At 50.0% G+C, this 22,211-nt stretch overlaps 1 protein-coding gene across 1 annotated transcript; it reads right to left on the minus strand.

The window, feature by feature from the left end:
• Positions 1-2,618: 2,618 nt before the first annotated feature.
• On the minus strand, positions 2,619-3,260 carry LOC138370003 (uncharacterized). The gene has a single exon (XM_069333770.1). It carries the CDS (start codon positions 3,258-3,260, stop codon positions 2,619-2,621), a length of 642 nt encoding a protein of 213 aa, XP_069189871.1.
• Positions 3,261-22,211: the final 18,951 nt, after the last annotated feature.

Here is a 22,211-nt window from a genome sequence, read left to right on the forward strand (position 1 = left end):
CCGCCACGCACCACACTGCCAGAGCGTGGTGAGGAGCTGGCCCCACCCACCACACTACCAGAGCATGGTGAGGAGCTGGCCCCACCCACCACTCTACCAGAGCATGGTGAGGAGCTGGTCACCACCCACCACTCTACCAGAGCATGGTGAGGAGCTGGCCCCACCCAACACACTTCCAGAGCATGGTGAGGAGCTGGTCACCACCCACCACACTACCAGAACATGGTGAGGAGCTGGCCCCACCCACCACACTACCAGAGCATGGTGAGGAGCTGGCCGCCACCCACCACACTACCAGAGCATGGTGAGGAGCTGGTCACCACCCACCACACTACCAGAGCATGGTGAGGAGCTGGCCCCACCCACCACACTACCAGAGCATGGTGAGGAGCTGGCCGCCACCCACCACACTACCAGAGCATGGTGAGGAGCTGGCCGCCACCCACCACACTACCAGAGCATGGTGAGGAGCTGGTCACCACCCACCACACTACCAGAGCATGGTGAGGAGCTGGTCACCATCCACCACACTACCAGAGCATGGTGAGGAGCTGGTCACCACCCACCACACTACCAGAGCATGGTGAGGAGCTGGCCGCCACCCACCACACTACCAGAGCATGGTGAGGAGCTGGCCGCCACCCACCACACTACGAGAGCGTGGTGAGGAGCTGGTCACCACCCACCACACTACCAGAGCATGGTGAGGAGCTGGCCACCACCCTCCACACTACCAGAGCGTGGTGAGGAGCTGGTCGCCACCCACCACACTACCAGAGCATGGTGAGGAGCTGGCCGCCACCCACCACACTACGAGAGCGTGGTGAGGAGCTGGTCACCACCCACCACACTACCAGAGCGTGGTGAGGAGCTGGTCACCACCCACCACACTACCAGAGCATGGTGAGGAGCTGGCCGCCACCCACCACACTACCAGAGCATGGTGAGGAGCTGGTCACCACCCACCACACTACCAGAGCCTGGTGAGGAGCTGGTCACCACCCATCACACAACCAGAGCATGGTGAGGAGCTGGTCACCACCCACCACACTACCAGAGCATGGTGAGGAGCTGGCCGCCACCCACCACACTACCAGAGCATGGTGAGGAGCTGGCCCCACCCACCACACTACCAGAGCATGGTGAGGAGCTGGTCACCACCCACCACACTACCAGAGCATGGTGAGGAGCTGGTCACCACCCACCACACTACCAGAGCATGGTGAGGAGCTGGTCACCACCCACCACACTACCAGAGCCTGGTGAGGAGCTGGTCACCACCCATCACACAACCAGAGCATGGTGAGGAGCTGGTCACCACCCACCACACTACCAGAGCATGGTGAGGAGCTGGCCGCCACCCACCACACTACCAGAGCATGGTGAGGAGCTGGCCCCACCCACCACACTACCAGAGCATGGTGAGGAGCTGGTCACCACCCACCACACTACCAGAGCATGGTGAGGAGCTGGCCGCCACCCACCACACTACCAGAGCATGGTGAGGAGCTGGTCACCACCCACCACACTACCAGAGCATGGTGAGGAGCTGGCCGCCACCCACCACACTACCAGAGCATGGTGAGGAGCTGGTCACCACCCACCACACTACCAGAGCATGGTGAGGATGCAGACCCTCACCAGCCCCACTTCACAAGATAATACAAGGAGAAGGCTCTAGTCAGAAGCAGAGCAATGAGAACAAGGGTTCACCTGCGGCTGATCAGCATGCAGGAACGCACCCTGGTCGTGGCCTCGGCTAACACAAACAGAACGCACACTGGTCGTGGCCTCGGCTAACACAAACAGAACGCACACTGGTCGTGGCCTCGGCTAACACAAACAGAACGCAGCTGAACAATACAGTGAGAAGAGAGATAATTTACAAATTTACTGGTGAGGCTTATACGACGCCTTGTCCAGCCACTGGTGAGGCTTATATATATACGACGCCAGGTCCAGACACTGGTGAGGCTTATATATACGACGCCAAGTCCAGACACTGGTGAGTCTTATACGACGCCTTGTCCGGACACTGGTGAGGCTTATATATATACGACGCCAGGTCCAGACACTGGGGAGGCTTATATATACGACGCCAAGTCCAGACACTGGTGAGTCTTATACGACGCCTTGTCCGGACACTGGTGAGGCTTATATATATACGACGCCAGGTCCAGACACTGGTGAGGCTTATATATACGACGCCAAGTCCAGACACTGGTGAGTCTTATACGACGCCTTGTCCGGACACTGGTGAGGCTTATACGACGCCTTGTCCGGACACTGGTGAGGCTTATACAACGTCGAGTCCGGACACTATTGAGACTTAAACGACGCCAGGTCCGGACACTGGTGAGGCTTATACGACGCCTTGTACGGACACTGGTGAGGTTTACATATACGACGCCTAGCCTGGACTCTGGTGATGATTACAACGGTACGATATGATTCATATGATAAATGCAACGGCTTTTCCAGATGTTCTTGACGCTTGTGATGACAAGTTCGGACACTGACAATGCTTGCCACGGCGTGTTCGGACACTGACAATGCTTGCCACGGCGTGTTCGGACACTGACAATGCTTGCCACGGCGTGTTCGGACACTGACAATGGTTACCACGGCGTGTTCGGACACTGACAATGCTTGCCACGGCGTGTTCGGACACTGACAATGCTTGCCACGGCGTGTTCGGACACTGACAATGCTTGCCACGGCGTGTTCGGACACTGACAATGGTTACCACGGCGTGTTCGGACACTGACAATGCTTGCCACGGCGTGTTCGGACACTGACAATGCTTGCCACGGCGTGTTCGGACACTGACAATGGTTACCACGGCGTGTTCGGACACTGACAATGCTTGCCACGGCGTGTTCGGACACTGCCAATGCTTGCCACGGCGTGTTCGGACACTGACAATGCTTGCCACGGCGTGTTCGGACACTGACAATGCTTGTCACGGTGTGTTCGGACACTGACAATGCTTGCCACAACGTGTTCGGACACTGACAATGCTTGCCACGGCGTGTTCGGACATTGACAATGCTTGCCACAACGTGTTCGGACACTGACAATGCTTGCCACGGCGTGTTCGGACACTGACAATGCTTGCCACAACGTGTTCGGACACTGACAATGCTTGCCACGGCGTGTTCGGACATTGACAATGCTTGCCACAACGTGTTCGGACACTGACAATGCTTGCCACGGCGTGTTCGGACACTGACAATGCTTGCCACGGCGTGTTCGGACATTGACAATGCTTGCCACAACGTGTTCGGACACTGACAATGCTTGCCACGGCGTGTTCGGACACTGACAATGCTTGCCACGGCGTGTTCGGACACTGGAGGTACATACACCCAAGTGGAAGAGAAAATGTACCAGAAGTGGAGGGCCGCAGATGGTCAAAGGCTGAGGCTCTCCACTCCAGGTGAAGGGACTCATCAAAGGCGGTGACTCGACCCAGTCCAGGTGTGTGGGGCTGCGTCTGTGATGGAGAGTTAGGAGAGACGCAGCCCAGAGCGGCAGACAACTGCCATGTCTGCCCCAGTCCAGGTGTGTGGGGCTGCGTCTGTGATGGAGAGTTAGGAGAGACGTAGCCCAGAGCGGCAGACAACTGCCATGTCTGCCCAAGTCCAGGTGTGCGGGGCTGCGTCTGTGATGGAGAGTTAGGAGAGACGTAGCCCAGAGCGGCAGACAACTGCCATGTCTGCCCAAGTGGCCGCTACAGGCCAACGGAGGGTGATGAAGGACCATGAAGAGTACAACTGATCCAATCATATCGCAGTCAAGTGAGGCTGAGCCAATCACATCTTAGTCAAGTGTCGCTTTGACTGTGATACGGTGAGGTCCCAGCATGTTATGTGACGTCACAGTTGTAGACGCTACCGAGACTTAGTGCACGGTTGTCAAAATATATATATATGTAACTCCTTTTTTGTAACAAAGTTCAAATAAAGTAAATATATATGTGTACATACAAAAGAATGGGGGTGGTAGGAGAAGATAATATTAGTGTTCAGTGAGAAACCACAAGGTCTCCTCTGAATACTTTTTATTTTCTTCTCCGAGGCTATGGGTCCCCACATTGGCACCAGAGGTGGTACCCTCACAAACTTTTATATATATATATATATATATATATATATATATATATATATATATATATATATATATATATATATATATATATATATATATATATATATATATATATATATATATATATATAACAATTTGTTTTATACAGAAATCCATAAGGCTAAAACATGACTTTAACGCTTCTCTTTGAACCGTACAAACCGCAATGAAAAGAGTTTGATGACTGTATAACTGAGTGTAGCTGAGACAATGTGTTGAGGGCAGTAGCGGCCTCAGCTGCTGAGGGCAGGAGCGGCCTCAGCTGCTGAGGACAGTAGCGACCTCAGCTCCTGAGGGCAGGAGCGACCTCAGCTGCTAAGGGCAGGAGCGACCTCAGCTGCTGAGGGCAGTAGCGACCTCAGCTACTGAGGACAGGAGCACCGCTACTCAATACACTCAGGAGAGGCACCTTTGATGTGCTGGTGTGTGGCTGCAGAAGCAGAGATATCATCCCACCCAATATATACACCTGTATATTCTCCCGCTCGGTGTATGTGTTGGGTATTACTGAAAGATTACGTCCACTCAATACAGGCACCGGAGCGAGACTTGGGAATTTAACGTTGATCAACAAACTAGAATACTGTGGTGAAGTATAAGGGACATTTTGAAGCCCAGAGCGGCAGGCACCTCAGGTTTTCAATGACAATTCACGACTGGCGGTGCTTCATCGCGCCCTAAAGCTATTACAAGGTAAACAACTTTACCATTTGTACAAGTCTTGCACACCTGCGAATATTCAGTTGTTTCATTAGCATATCTGAGCACGACGTGTTTACCTGAGGGAGAATAATGGCGGAACTCTCAGTGGTTGAGGCCAGGAGGTGCGGGCTGCGGGATCCTCTTGAGTGTTCAACTCCATTAACTGAGGACATTGATAATGCAACACCACCTTAGAGTCCCGCCTTCTGCACCATCGTCTTGACACATCTTGGCGTTCACTTTAGGGCTGGAGGATGGTTGGCAGGTGTCAGCAGTGTCAGCCACCACTCCCTGCCACCACACTGGTCACTGTTCAGACAGGTGTCAGCCACCACTCCCTGCCACCACACTGGTCACTGTTCAGACAGGTGTCAGCCACCACTCCCTGCCACCACACTGGTCACTGTTCAGACAGGTGTCAGCCACCACTCCCTGCCACCACACTGGTCACTGTTCAGACAAGTGTCAGCAGTGTCAGCCACCACACTGGTCACTGTTCAGACAGGTGTCAGCAGTGTCAGCCACCACTCCCAGCCACCATACTGGTCACTGTTCAGACAGGTGTCAGCCACCACTCCCTGCCACCACACTGGTCACTGTTCAGACAGGTGTCAGCAGTGTCAGCCACCACTCCCTGCCACCACACTGGTCACTGTTCAGACAGGTGTCAGCCACCACTCCCTGTCACCACACTGGTCACTGTTCAGACAGGTGTCAGCAGTGTCAGCCACCACACTGGTCACTGTTCAGACAGGTGTCAGCAGTGTCAGCCACCACTCCCTGCCACCACACTGGTCACTGTTCAGACAGGTGTCAGCAGTGTCAGCCACCACTCCCTGCCACCACACTGGTCACTGTTCAGACAGGTGTCAGCCACCACTCCCTGCCACCACACTGGTCACTGTTCAGACAGGTGTCAGCCACCACTCCCTGCCACCACACTGGTCACTGTTCAGACAGGTGTCAGCAGTGTCAGCCACCACACTGGACACTGTTCAGACAGGTGTCAGCCACCACTCCCTGCCACCACACTGGTCACTGTTCAGACAGGTGTCAGCAGTGTCAGCCACCACTCCCTGCCACCACACTGGTCACTGTTCAGACAGGTGTCAGCAGTGTCAGCCACCACACTGGTCACTGTTCTGACAGGTGTCAGCAGTGTCAGCCACCACTCCCTGCCACCACACTGGACACTGTTCAGACAGGTGTCAGCAGTGTCAGCCACCACACTGGTCACTGTTCAGACAGGTGTCAGCCACCACTCCCTGCCACCACACTGGTCACTGTTCAGACAGGTGTCAGCCACCACTCCCTGCCACCACACTGGTCACTGTTCAGACAGGTGTCAGCAGTGTCAGCCACCACACTGGTCACTGTTCTGACAGGTGTCAGCAGTGTCAGCCACCACTCCCTGCCACCACACTGGACACTGTTCAGACAGGTGTCAGCAGTGTCAGCCATCACTCCCTGCCACCACACTGGACACTGTTCAGACAGGTGTCAGCAGTGTCATCCACCACTCCCTGCCACCACACTGGTCACTGTTCAGACAGGTGTCAGCCACCACTCCCTGCCACCACACTGGACACTGTTCAGACAGGTGTCAGCAGTGTCAGCCACCACTCCCTGCCACCACACTGGTCACTGTTCAGACAGGTGTCAGCCACCACTCCCTGCCACCACACTGGTCACTTTTCAGACAGGTGTCAGCAGTGTCAGCCACCACTCCCAGCCACCACACTGGTCACTGTTCAGACAGGTGTCAGCCACCACTCCCTGCCACCACACTGGTCACTGTTCAGACAGGTGTCAGCAGTGTCAGCCACCACTCCCTGCCACCACACTGGTCACTGTTCAGACAGGTGTCAGCAGTGTCAGCCACCACTCCCTGCCACCACACTGGTCACTGTTCAGACAGGTGTCAGCAGTGTCAGCCACCACTCCCTGCCACCACACTGGCCACTGTTCAGACAGGTGTCAGCCACCACTCCCTGCCACCACACTGGTCACTGTTCAGACAGGTGTCAGCCACCACTCCCAGCCACCACACTGGTCACTGTTCAGACAGGTGTCAGCCACCACTCCCTGCCACCACACAGGACACTGTTCAGACAGGTGTCAGCAGTGTCAGCCACCACTCCTTGCCACCACACTGGTCACTGTTCAGACAGGTGTCAGCCACCACTCCCTGCCACCACACTGGTCACTGTTCAGACAGGTGTCAGCAGTGTCAGCCACCACACTGGTCACTGTTCAGACAGGTGTCAGCAGTGTCAGCCACCACACTGGTCACTGTTCAGACAGGTGTCAGCAGTGTCAGCCACCACTCCCTGCCACCACACTGGTCACTGTTCAGACAGGTGTCAGCAGTGTCAGCCACCACTCCCTGCCACCACACTGGTCACTGTTCAGACAGGTGTCAGCCACCACTCCCTGCCACCACACTGGTCACTGTTCAGACAGGTGTCAGCCACCACTCCCTGCCACCACACTGGTCACTGTTCAGACAGGTGTCAGCAGTGTCAGCCACCACACTGGACACTGTTCAGACAGGTGTCAGCCACCACTCCCTGCCACCACACTGGTCACTGTTCAGACAGGTGTCAGCAGTGTCAGCCACCACTCCCTGCCACCACACTGGTCACTGTTCAGACAGGTGTCAGCAGTGTCAGCCACCACACTGGTCACTGTTCTGACAGGTGTCAGCAGTGTCAGCCACCACTCCCTGCCACCACACTGGACACTGTTCAGACAGGTGTCAGCAGTGTCAGCCACCACACTGGTCACTGTTCAGACAGGTGTCAGCCACCACTCCCTGCCACCACACTGGTCACTGTTCAGACAGGTGTCAGCCACCACTCCCTGCCACCACACTGGTCACTGTTCAGACAGGTGTCAGCAGTGTCAGCCACCACACTGGTCACTGTTCTGACAGGTGTCAGCAGTGTCAGCCACCACTCCCTGCCACCACACTGGACACTGTTCAGACAGGTGTCAGCAGTGTCAGCCACCACTCCCTGCCACCACACTGGACACTGTTCAGACAGGTGTCAGCAGTGTCAGCCACCACTCCCTGCCACCACACTGGTCACTGTTCAGACAGGTGTCAGCCACCACTCCCTGCCACCACACTGGACACTGTTCAGACAGGTGTCAGCAGTGTCAGCCACCACTCCCTGCCATCACACTGGTCACTGTTCAGACAGGTGTCAGCCACCACTCCCTGCCACCACACTGGTCACTTTTCAGACAGGTGTCAGCAGTGTCAGCCACCACTCCCAGCCACCACACTGGTCACTGTTCAGACAGGTGTCAGCCACCACTCCCTGCCACCACACTGGTCACTGTTCAGACAGGTGTCAGCAGTGTCAGCCACCACTCCCTGCCACCACACTGGTCACTGTTCAGACAGGTGTCAGCAGTGTCAGCCACCACTCCCTGCCACCACACTGGTCACTGTTCAGACAGGTGTCAGCAGTGTCAGCCACCACTCCCTGCCACCACACTGGCCACTGTTCAGACAGGTGTCAGCCACCACTCCCTGCCACCACACTGGTCACTGTTCAGACAGGTGTCAGCCACCACTCCCAGCCACCACACTGGTCACTGTTCAGACAGGTGTCAGCCACCACTCCCTGCCACCACACTGGACACTGTTCAGACAGGTGTCAGCAGTGTCAGCCACCACTCCTTGCCACCACACTGGTCACTGTTCAGACAGGTGTCAGCCACCACTCCCTGCCACCACACTGGTCACTGTTCAGACAGGTGTCAGCAGTGTCAGCCACCACTCCCAGCCACCACACTGGTCACTGTTCAGACAGGTGTCAGCCACCACTCCCTGCCACCACACTGGTCACTGTTCAGACAGGTGTCAGCCACCACTCCCTGCCACCACACTGGTCACTGTTCAGACAGGTGTCAGCAGTGTCAGCCACCACTCCCATCCACCACACTGGTCACTGTTCAGACAGGTGTCAGCAGTGTCAGCCACCACTCCCAGCCACCACACTGGTCACTGTTCAGACAGGTGTCAGCAGTGTCAGCCACCACTCCCTGCCACCACACTGGTCACTGTTCAGACAGGTGTCAGCAGTGTCAGCCACCATTCCCAGCCACCACACTGGTCACTGTTCAGACAGGTGTCAGCAGTGTCAGCCACCACTCCCTGCCACCACACTGGTCACTGTTCAGACAGGTGTCAGCAGTGTCAGCCACCATTCCCAGCCACCACACTGGTCACTGTTCAGACAGGTGTCAGCAGTGTCAGCCACCACTCCCTGCCACCACACTGGTCACTGTTCAGACAGGTGTCAGCCACCACTCCCTGCCACCACACTGGTCACTTTTCAGAAAGGTGTCAGCAGTGTCAGCCACCACTCCCAGCCACCACACTGGTCACTGTTCAGACAGGTGTCAGCAGTGTCAGCCACCACTCCCAGCCACCACACTGGTCACTGTTCAGACAGGTGTCAGCCACCACTCCCTGCCACCACACTGGTCACTGTTCAGACAGGTGTCAGCCACCACTCCCTGCCAGCACACTGGACACTGTTCAGACAGGTGTCAGCCACCACTCCCAGCCACCACACTGGTCACTGTTCAGACAGGTGTCAGCCACCACTCCCTGCCAGCACACTGGTCACTGTTCAGACAGGTGTCAGCCACCACTCCCTGCCAGCACACTGGACACTGTTCAGACAGGTGTCAGCCACCACTCCCTGCCACCACACTGGTCACTGTTCAGACAGGTGTCAGCAGTGTCAGCCACCACTCCCTGCCACCACACTGGTCACTGTTCAGACAGGTGTCAGCCACCACTCCCTGCCAGCACACTGGTCACTGTTCAGACAGGTGTCAGCCACCACTCCCTGCCAGCACACTGGACACTGTTCAGACAGGTGTCAGCCACCACTCCCTGCCACCACACTGGTCACCGTTCAGACAGGTGTCAGCCACCACTCCCTGCCACCACACTGGTCACCGTTCAGACAGGTGTCAGCCACCACTCCCTGCCACCACACTGATCACTGTTCAGACAGGTGTCAGCCACCACACTGGTCACCGTTCAGACAGGTGTCAGCCACCACTCCCTGCCACCACACTGGTCACCGTTCAGACAGGTGTCAGCCACCACTCCCTGCCACCACACTGGTCACTGTTCAGACAGGTGTCAGCCACCACACTGGTCACCGTTCAGACAGGTGTCAGCAGTGTCAGCAACCACATTGGACGGTACTCAGACACCAGATGTTGATCTCAAAATTTTTGTGTATCTCAAGTCACTGTATTCCTGTCTAAAAAATCTCTCCCCCCACCCGGCACCCCCCCCCCTGGCACCCCCCCCGGCACCCCCCCCCGGCACCCCCCCCCCCCCCGGCACCTCCCTCCCCACTGGCCAAACCCCTTCCCCCCCTATAATTCCTGCGACACCTCCCCTCCTCCCAACAAGAGCAATTCTTGTATATACAACAAAAGTGATTTCATAAACGCAGTTAAAAGCACAGCTCTCGGTCGGGTGAGTGTCTGTAGTGAGTGTCTGTAGGAAGGGGTTTGGGGGACTGATGCGTCACTCACACGGGGATGAGGCTGATGTGTCACTCATCGACGTTCGTGAGCGACTGGTGGTAACCAAATTAGGAGGAAATTTATGTGACTGACCAACTAGTCGCTGTCTTTATCCGTGTGAGTTAATAGTGCAGGCCTCTGTGACCAGGCTGGTTGGTACAAGGAACCAATGACCAGAGACCTTCCAATGATGGTAATACCCCATTGGTCGCCACACGACGCCCTGCTGTTGGTGCCCTGACAGTGCCTATACCCATACCCATAGAGATATATCTCCATGTGTATTGCTTAACATCGTACACCTGAGTGTTTGTGAGAGAAGCCCTGGGCAAGACGGCTTCCTTCAGTCATCACGGCAATATACACCTTGATGGTTACCTTGAGTTTACCTTGAGGTGGTGTCGAGGATCATTGTTCCCACTGGCCCGGTCTCTGACCAGGCCTCCTGGCTGGTAGTCTAGTCAACCGACTGCTACTGCTGCACCTGCTACAGCTGCTACTTCAGCTGTTGTAACGTCTACTGGGTTCCATTCGTTAACTACTCTGACACCGACAAAAAATCTTTCTAATGCCTCATGCATGAGTTTGTGTGTTTAAGTGTGTGAGTGTGTACAGGTATATGAGTCTGTATGTAAAAGTATGAATGTGTGTGTAGGTATGAGTGTGTCTATGTAGATGTATGAGTATATTTGTAGATATGTATGTGTATGTACAAATCCACAAAGGCCGTGACGAGGGTTCGAACCTACGCACGGTATTATCCCAGACGCGCCTTTGTCCCCTTGTGCATTTATTCATTTGAAATATCACGCTAATGCGATTTCTGTGTGTATGTGTATGTGTAGATATGAGTATGTACGTATGGGTATTCATTTAAATATTCCAATGTTTAGGTGTGCCTGTACTTACGTATTCTGCTGCATGGGGCCTGCTGCATGGGTAACAGCTTCTCCTCCATATCGACCTACCCTGGCTTTGCACCCTGAACAGGACACTTCAGCCTCGGCAACCAGAGCGTAACTCCATAGTCTCCCGAGACTGCCGGATGTCTACTACTACTACACACGTATGAGTGTGCATGTATGGTCACTCATGAGTATGAGTATGCATTATATCCTTGACTGATGACACAGGTTCTCCCGACCAATGTGGCTTGTGTGTGTAAACCCCGACGTTACTCATCATCTTTAATGGAAGTGTCGACAAAAATCTAATGTGTGTCCAAGTGACAAATTTCTCCTTAATGGAGTAAATGACAGATGAAACTATATTGCCTCGTGACGTCTCTTCATATCACGGTGGCAGGAAAGGCAAGCTCCTCTTGAAGCCCTCAGGCGTGAAGGACACAAAAACTAATTTTATTGTGGCAATCAAACTAATGTGGAAACTGATTCGACCTTTTATGCAAGTTGACGAGCTTAGTATAAGTGAAAAAGAATAAAATCACAACTTAAAATGAGCGTCGAATTTGTAAAAAAAAAAAAATCTATATAAATAAAAATGTAAATGTTCGTTTGTTCAAAATCGCTAATCTTCGAAAGTTCTTCACCGATTGCTTTGAAATTTTCACACAACATTCTATTCGCATCCGAGCGGGATTTTATATACATACTATATAGATATCACGTCCGTGACAGGGAAAAACATGTTTTTTTGGAAAAACTGTGTTTGTCATGTGTTTTTCGTGTGAGGGAAATCTTCGAAACCTCTTTACCAATTGCTTTGAAATTTTGACACAACGTTGCATTCAAAAGAGGAGCATGTTTTTATATACCTACTATATACATGCCTCACATGACAGAAGAAACATGCTTTTTTTTTAAAACAGCACCATCTGTTGGAAGTAATAGCAACACACACACAATATAATCTCCGAAAGTTCTTCACTGATTGCTTTGGAATATTGACGCAACGTTCCATTTGAATAGGCGCGTTTTTATATATCTATTATATAGATACCACACCTGTGGCAAGTAAAACATATTTTTTTTTTAAGTGCCATCTGTTGCACGTAATAGCAACACACGCTATACTAAATATGTTACAATTCCATTTCGATGTTTCCGATTCCATTGATAACTTGAATTTTCATAGATTTCAATTAATTTTCATTTTGATTTAACTATTTTGTGTGACATTACGTTGGAATTGAGCTGTGTTGTTTACCATACCATTCATTTCGTGAATATAGATTATTTTCTAATTTGTTTTATTGTTTTTCATTTCATTTTTTAACTCTTTTTACTCATATTTCTGTGATGGAAACATCAGGTAATTTGATGTTCCAAATTTTCTGATGGGAACATCAGATCATTTGGAAATGCATCGGACGAGGGAGTGAGGAATGGAGGGGAGGACGAGAGGACAGGAGTGGGGGATGGTGGGGAGCACGAGGGGACAGGGGAGGGGGTAATGGTGGGGAGGACGAGAGGATGGGGGAGTTTGGGATGGTGTGGACGAGGGGACAGGGGAATAGAGAATGGTCGGGAGGACAAAGGGACATGGGAGTGGGGGATTGTGGGGAGGATGAGGGAACGTGGAGGAGGGAAGGTAAGGGAGGACGAGGGGACAGGGGTGTAGGAGATAGTGGGGAGGACGAGGGGACGGTGGAGTGGGGAATGGTTGGGAAGACGAGAGGACGGGGGAGTGAGGAATGGTTGGGAGGACGAGGGGACAGGGAAGGGGAGGAATCGCGGGGAGGAGTAGGAGACAGGGGGAAGGTTAGTGTGGCACACCAATGCACACGGGTTGCTGAGCGAAAACAGCGCATGTCCGGGTACTGCTAGTATATAATGTCCTTGCATCTGTGACTATGAAGAGAGAGTTGTGCCTGCTAGGTGAGTTTGTTTACGTTTCAGAGTTAGCTGCTAGCTAAGTTTGTTTATGTTTCAGAGGTGGCTGCCAGCTGAGTTTTTTTTTACGTTGCAGAGGTGGCTGAGAGATGGCTGACAGATGAGTTAGTTTACGTGTCAGAGTTGGCTGACAGCTGAGTTTGTTTACGTTTCAGAGGTGACTGACAGCTGAGTTTGTTTACTTTTAAGAGGTGGCTGCTAAGTTTGTTTACATTTCAGAGGTGGCTGACAGCTGAGTTTGTTTACGTTTCTGATGTGGCTGCCAGCTGAATTTGTTTACATTTCAGAGATGGCTGACAGCTGAGTTTGTTTACATTTCAGAGGTGGTTTACAACTAAGTTAGTTTACCTTTCAGAGATTAATTCGCACCTTAGGTGTGTGTAGATAACATGGGGCTCTGAAGTGTTCGTGCGTGGGCCTCTATCTCCTTCTGAAGTAAGAAGCAGGAGGGAGAAGGGCGAGTTTAGTCTGGCACCTTATCAACAATGTTAAAATGACCTGTTGTGAGGCCATAATAACACACAGAAATCACAATTGTGTGATGCATCAAATGAACAAACCCACAAGGGCCGTGACGAGGATTCGAACCTGCGCCCGAGAGCAACCCAGACGCTGCCTTAATCGAATGAGCTACGACATGGTCAAAAGGAGTTGAAACCGAAGTTCTACTGAACTTACTGGACCCTGCAGCTTCTCCGAGGATTTGTTCATGCCATAATAAGATTACGGAGTCCTGTAAATAACTTACCATAACGGGAAGTGTGGCGTCGTAAATGTCAGCGGGAAATACCCCATTTCAGGAGGTATAAAAAGGATATTTTTATTGATATAAGCAAACCTTGCTGAAATAAGATACTCCTGCCATTTTCTCCGGCAAGGTAACTTAGTTAATCACTGTCTTGGGGCATCACCCGTGTTAAAGGTGAGGAATTGTGTTGGTTGTTATAAATGTGTCGATGTAACTAGATAGCTTGAGGTCCCAATCTCATTACGACCATTTATTTTGTTATATTAAAAAATTACATTTCCTCAAAAAAAAAATGAAATGGTTTGGTCGTCCTGGGGTCGATGATAATTAGAATTTTCTAATATCAGAAAATGACTATACTGGCAATCTCATTGCATATTTGCATTTATGAACTGCAATATTCCTCTTGCATTAGCAATTTGGTAGTTTTGCATATATTGCACTGCATAGGCGATCCCTATACTGTTCTAATCCCAAAACCTAAATATCAAGAATAACCTGACAAGGATATCCGGAGTTGAACCAGTAAAACCGTCAGAATACTTTTTGTGCTGACGAGCTCTACTATACAACCCATCTACACTACATCCTACTACACCATCAGTCTAAATCAGCGGGTTTGTGGCCCCTAGCGAGAAATTAGCTGTTCTAGGTGAGCACCTTATCAGTAGCAGACGACGAGTCACAATAACGTGGCTGAATAATACTGATCAAACCACACACTAGAAGATGGGGACACGACGCTGTTTTGGTCCGTCTTGGACCATTATCAAGTTGATTGAGATAATCGATAATCGATAGAGATAATTATCACAACTGACTTGATAATGATCTAGGACGGACCTTACGTCGTCGTCTCTTCATCTTTTAGTTTGTTGTTTCGCTTTCAGATCAACTGAATCCTTTGGGATTTTAAGAAAGGCGTTGGAACTCAGAAACGCTCTGAGCAAAACACACAGCATAGTGGATGAGTTTATTTGTATTGTAGATCTTACTGAATCTATGATAATTGAATAAATTAAACTTATTCACACTCGGAAGGGCTGACAAAGACTTCAGACCCTTTTCCATGAGATTATCCAGCCTCCAAAGAGCCATGAGGCTCGTAACTGCCATATTCAGGTATTAAGCTCTGTTCAATCTACTCTTGATCTTCTATTACAGCAATTCAGTTAAAAAAAGCAAGGGGGGGGGCGGTTACTGCCCTTCTGAACACTCCGCTGAATTGCCTTCTTGCCTCCCAGTGAAGTGTGTAATCCCTGTTCAATCCTCTTAAAACGAAGGGGAGGAAACTAGGAAACTTTGCTCGAACTCTTTCCAATATTACATTTAATGTGACCAGACTTAATACGTCTTCGATGTGTAGTTATATCATCAAATTTCCTGAATGGTTATTAACACTAGCGCGAGTTTGTTGGGTTGGTGCTTCGCTGCTTTGTGGGGGAGTTGTATTACTTCAGGTGTCTGTATATATATACACAGATACTTCAGGTGTCTGTATATATATACACAGATACTTCAGGTGTCTGTATATATATACACAGATACTTCAGGTGTCTGTGTACATATACACACAGACACCTGTGTATATATATATATATATATATATATATATATATATATATATATATATATATATATATATATATATATATATATATATATATATATATATATATATATATATATATACGGATGTACTGGCAACTGCATCGCTCATCAACACGTCTGGTCCATCCATACTTCTCTTTCAGGACGCATAAGAAAGTGTTAATTTTTGACGAAAATTAGGCCTGAGAGACAGCTGTTATCAAGCGTCGCAGTCTCTGACAGCTGTTGTCAAGCATTATAGTCATTCTGCCAGTCTTTGACAGGTGTTGTCAAGCATCATAGTCTCTGACAGGTGTTGTCAAGCGTCGTAGTCTCTGACAGGTGTTGTCAACCGTCGTAGTCTTTGACAGGTGTTGTCAAGCGTCGTAGTCTTTGACAGGTGTTGTCAAGTGTCGTAGTCTTTGACAGGTGTTGTCAAGCATCATAGTCTCTGACAGGTGTTGTCAAGCATCCTAGTCTCTGACAGGTGGTGTCAACCATCGTAGTCTGAGACAGGTGTTGTCAACCATCGTAGTCTGAGACAGGTGTTGTCAACCATCGTAGTCTGAGACAGGTGTTGTCAACCATCGTAGTCTGAGACAGGTGTTGTCAACCATCGTAGTCTGAGACAGGTGTTGTCAACCATCGTAGTCTGAGACAGGTGTTGTCAACCATCGTAGTCTGAGACAGGTGTTGTCAACCATCGTAGTCTGAGACAGGTGTTGTCAACCATCGTAGTCTGAGACAGGTGTTGTCAACCATCGTAGTTTCAAGCAACACGTTTCATTAATATTCATTAAACTCTGTCGAGGATTCTCTAGACAGAGCTAATTTTTTGTCGAGTATTTTATACAGCTGTATTGTGACTATATTGCCTTGTTGGCGATCTCTGCTAATCTCTCTATATAAATAAAAATGGAAATGTTCGTTAGTTCAAAATCGCTAATCTCCGAAAGTTCTTCACCGATTGCTTTGAAATTTTTACACAACGTTCCATTCGCATCCGAGCGGATTTTTATATTCATACTATATAGATGTCACGTATATGACGAGAAAAAACATGCGTTCTTTTAAAAACTGTTGTCTTCCATGTTTTCATGTGAGTGAAATCATCCAAACCTCTTTACCGACTGCTTTGAAATTTTGACACAACATTGCATGCGATTAGGGGCATGTTTTTATATGCCTACTATATACATGCCTTACCTGTGACAGGAAAAAAAACATGCTTTTTTTTTTTTTTTAAACAACGCCATCTGTTGGACGTAAGAGCAACACACGCTGTAATCTCCGAAAGTTCTTCATCGATTGCTTTGAAATTTTGACTCAACGTTCCACTCGAATACGCGCATATTTTTATATACCTACTATATAGATGCAACACCTGTGACAGGTAAAAACATGTTGTTTTTTTAAACAGTGCCATCTGTTGCTCACAAGAGCAACACATGCATACTAAATATGTTACGATTCCATTTTAATGTTTCCGATTGCATTGATAAATTGAAATTTCATCGCATTCGATTTATTATCATTTTGATTTCATTATTTTGTGAGACATTGCGTTGAAATTGAGCTGTGTTTTTTACCATACCGTTCATTTCATGAGTATAGTTTATTTTTTAATGTTTCCATTGTTTTTTATTTGGTTTTTAACTGTTTTTTTTATTTATTTTTCAGTGATGGGAACATTAGATCATTTGATGTTCACAATTTTCTGAAGGGAATACGAGATCATTTTGGAATGAATCAGACAAGGGAGTGGGGAATGGTGGGGAGGACGAGGGGACATGGGAGGGGGGTAATGATGGAGTGGACGAGGGGATGGGGGAGTTGGGGAATGGTTGGAAGGACGAGGGGACGGGGGAGTTGGGGATGGTGGGGACAAGGGGAAGGGGGATTGTAGAATGATGGAGGAGAACAAGGGGACAGGAGAATGGGGGATGGTGGGGGAGGAAGAGGAGACAGGGGAGGGGGCAATGGTAGGAAGGACAAGGGGACGGGAAAATGGTGGGGAGGACGATGGGATGGTGGAGTGGAGAATGGTGGGGAGGACGATGGGATGGTGGAGTGGAGAATGGTGGGGAGGACGATGGGATGGTGGAGTGGGGGGTGGTGAGGAAGACAAGACGGGGGAGGGGGGGGGGGAAATGGTGGGGAGGACTGTGGGACAGGGAAGGTTGCTGTGGCTCAGCAACACACAGAGTTGCTCCTGAGCTACCGTGCAGTGAGGACGTGTCGCCTGCTGCTCCGGTGGTTTGAGTCGGTTCTCACTACGTGTAGAGAGCCATGGGGAAGGCTCAGCGCAAGAGGGAATGGAAGCAGCTTTCGGACGAGGAAGGACGGGGGACCGATGTGCAGCAGGCCCCAAAGAAAACTGCTATCGAGGCTTTACCACTTGCTTCTACCAGCAAGTCAGCGGACGTAATGGACCTAGAGAGGACAGCGTCAGTCACACACCAGCCAGTGTCAGTCAATGCTTCTCTGTCCGCAACGCTGCCGCGGGACGGCAGTATGAGTCAGGAGAGGACACCACCGGTTTCACGCCAGCCAATGTCGGCCATTGTTCCTCTCTCCACAGCCCAGCCGCAGGACAGCAGTATGGGACAGGGGAGGACACCACCAGTCTCACACCAGACATCGCCAGCCTCTGCACTTCTTCCGAAATTCAAGATCATGCAGACCGACCACTTTCCTACAGCATGTGGAGTAGTAACGGCGATGGAAAAAGAACAACCAGAGCTCAAACTTTCCATTACAGTCAACCTGAAGGGAGAAATAATACTGACACCTCAAGACCAACAGACTGCACATTACTTAGAGAAGGTAAGAGTCCTGCAGGGGAAACCTGTGTGCTTGGTAAAGCTGGACCCTTCAGAACGACGCACACGAGTCGTGCTTTTGGGATACCCAATCGACTTTCCCCTGGATCCAGTGCTAGAACACAAGCAAGTCCTGAGTGCAGAACGTTGCCACACAAAAGTAGACAAGGCAGCGACGCGCCAGGTTCTGGTGACCGTCATGGGACATGTGCCATAAACTTTCGGTCTTGGAAATTGGGGGACATACCGACAGAGGCCATACGTCCCAGAACCCCTACGCTGCTTCAGGTGTCAGAAATACGGCCACCATCAGTCACGCTGCACAGGAGAGGAGAGGTGCGGAGTGTGCAGCCTGAGACATCCCACCAAAGACTGTATTGCCAAGCACAAGGCAAACCAGACCACAACAGCCAAATGTCCAAATTGTGGAGGCAAACATCATGCCTGGAGCACAACCTGCTCTGCACGGAAACAAAAAGTGCAGTCAGCTCAGGCCAGGGTCAACACACTGACCAGCGGTACATCCACCAACACCACCGTCTGGAACACTCGTGCACAGCCACAACAGCCACCCGCTCTCACAGAGCAAAATTTCCCGAATCTGTCAATTCCGAATCAGACATTACACGAAAGTGTTGCAGAAGTCCAGCAAGTGCAAATGAGCAGAAAACACTTACTTTCGGAATCTACTCACCAGCTATACAGTTTTACCGAGGTCCAGCTGCAAACCATCGTGAAGATCATGGCAGAGACCATTATCAATTGCCTACAGATGACGCAGAACGCCTCACAACAACAGACTCAAGACATCACTTGTGTGATAATGGACAAGATCGTGCAGCAGACCACAGTTACACGAGAAATAGACAGTCTCCGACAGGATGGAGCACAAGAGGACAAACAACGCAACTTGGACATACTGACTACCGACAACAGTCGGCTAGTCAAGACACCGGAACATCGACATTCACAAACGCAACTGCAAGACGCAGTGACCACCCACGATCAACAGAATCTTCCAACACAGGAGACAGACAACAACAGCCAATGCAGTCTGATCTGCAGCAACGCCAACAAAGACGTATTGAACAGCAGAGATGCGCAGGTTCCGCCAACACAAGAAACGGCCGCGAGCAATCAATGCAGTCCGACTTGCAGCAATACCAACAACAAAGTGATGGACCACAGTTCTGCACAGATTCCAACAATGCCGGGGTTGACCACGGACAATCAATGCAGTCCGACCTGCAGCAATTCCAACAACATAGCGATGGACCACAGTTATGCACAGATTCCAACAACGTCGGGGATGACCACGAACTATCAATGCAGTCCGATTTGCAGCGACACGACTTGCGAGGCGGAGAATATAGAGGTCGATTCCGAGGAGGAGTTCTAGTAGAACAAGCAACACCAACCGAACCCGTCGTCTGGCCATTACGAATTCTGCAGTGGAACATACAAGGTCTTGGAAATAAAAAACACACACTTCAGGAGGCTGCAATCAGCACGAAAGCAGATATAATCGTTTTGGAAGAAACTCTTTTCCCAGCCACGAAATCCTTCAGATTAGCTGGATTTCAGCACTATGTTCTCCCGTATGAGCAGGGGAGACTAAGAGGATTAATGACCCTAGTCAGAAACACCATACCCAGCAAGAAAATAGACTCGGTTTCATGTGGGGATGGAGTAGAGGTATTTATAGTTACAGTGAATATGGCTAATTTTGAGCTCCTCATATACAACGTCTACAAGCCCCCTAGACGTAAACCAGAAGCAGAGGCAGTGCTTGCCTTGGCCACGCAGGAAAATTTAATTCTTGCTGGAGATTTTAATGCTCATCATCCAGAGTTAGGTGCAACTGGGCCAGCCAATGCAGATGGGCGCCATTTAGCTGCTGCTCTGCGAGAAGTACCTGAAATTACACTTCTCAACACTGGGGAACCCACTCACATTCTAGGAGGTTCCCTTGATCTTACATTCATCTCCACAGCACTCCAGCAACAGGCGAAGTGGGAAGTAGACCCGGTGATCACTAGTGACCACTATGCTACTGTCACGACACTCAACCTGGCACGACCTCCTACACCTCCTGCGCGGCCTCGGTGGAATTTAGGAAAGGCCAATTGGAATGTATACCAGGAAGAACTTGAAAAATGGTATGCAACGTACACGCCACCTGAGGATTTGAACATACACGAGACCAATCTGCAGGAAGCCGTTGCAGCTGCTGCGAACAAAGCTATTCCAATCATTATCACAGGTAACACGAAACGAAAGAACTATTGGTTCTATAGTAATGACGTTAAAGAACAGAACCACAGAGTCAATATCTTCAGAAAACATCTAAAGAGAAACCCCACACCAGAAAGAAGAACTCTGCTACGAGCGGTGATCTCTGAAGCAAGAGTTTCTAGAGAAGTAAAGGAGGCAAGATGGTTTGAGTGGTGTCAAACTCTAAATGAACATAGTAGTCTTGGCAAGATATGGGGTCAGATTAAAACTATATCAGGTCGACCAGCCCGGCCACAGGCATGTATTCAACCATTGCAGGAGGCTGAGAGACTTGCTCTCCAATTTGCAGAAAGAACAGCTTCATATCAGCTTCCTGCAATGGTCCGAAGGCAGCAAGACCACTTAAAACAAGAGAGGATGACAGTCATTCATGAGGGCATAGCTATAAATGACGAATGTGACTGTCCCTTCACCGAACAGGAACTAAGCAGAGCCAAAAAGGGTGGTAAGGACACTGCACCAGGTGCTGATAACATTACATACTCAATGATCGCACATGCAGGTCCTGCTGGAGACCGAGGGATGTTGGACGTCATCAATGCGTCTTGGCAGCAAGGCAAACTACCGCCCTCTTGGAAGAAAGCAGACATCATACCGATTCCTAAGCCGAATGAACCTGGCAATTACAGACCCATTTCCTTAACATCATGCGTTAGTAAAACTGCAGAACGGATGGTCTTAAATAGGCTACTGTGGAAGACTGGAGACCTTCATAAACACATATTTGGCTTCACTAGAGGTGTAGGTACTGCCAACTGCATAGCAACATTACTAGGAACAGTTAACTCGGGTCCAGCTATAGTGGTCTTCCTTGATCTGGAAAAAGCATTTGAACTTGCAAGCCCGCCAGCAATACTACACACCTTAGTTAAAAAAGGTGTGAGGGGGAAAATGCTAGCATGGATTCAAGATTACCTAAGTCACAGGTATGCCAGAGTAAAGTTGCAAGGACAAGTGTCGGACTACCACTTGCACGAGAATGGGACTCCACAAGGAGGAGTCCTCAGTCCTAGTCTTTTTAACATCCTTATGGAAAACCTTGTTACCATGTCCTTTACAGAAGGGGTTACATTGCTAAGCTATGCTGATGATCTAGCATTAGTCGTTACGGGTCCTTCACTTCTAAATAAAGCTCAAGGTGCTTTAGATCAAGTGACATCTGAATGCAGTGTTTTAGGGCTAAAAATATCTGCACAGAAGTCTAAGGCGATGAGACTAGGTGGCAAGGCTCCAGACAGGCACCTACGCATTCAGGACATTAACCTTCAGTGGGTTCCACAATATCGATATCTCGGAGTGTGGATTGATTTTAAGATGACATTCAATAAGCAAATTCAATATCTAAAGGAGAAAGCAAAGTCACGAATAAATATAATGAGAGCAATCACAGGGCCCCGTCTAGGAGCGGGACACAGAGGGTTGAGAATGTTTTACATACACGTCGTTCGTTCGCTGGTTGATTATGCAGCACCTGCCTTACTCACT

This window comes from Procambarus clarkii, chromosome 30 (assembly GCF_040958095.1).
Source record: "Procambarus clarkii isolate CNS0578487 chromosome 30, FALCON_Pclarkii_2.0, whole genome shotgun sequence".
Classification (NCBI taxonomy): Eukaryota; Metazoa; Arthropoda; class Malacostraca; order Decapoda; family Cambaridae; genus Procambarus; species Procambarus clarkii.

Coding starts and splice junctions, on each gene's coding strand:
- LOC138370003 (XM_069333770.1), bottom strand. CDS start 3,260: ATGTCCGAACACGCCGTGGCAAGCATTGTCAGTGTCCGAACACGCCGT.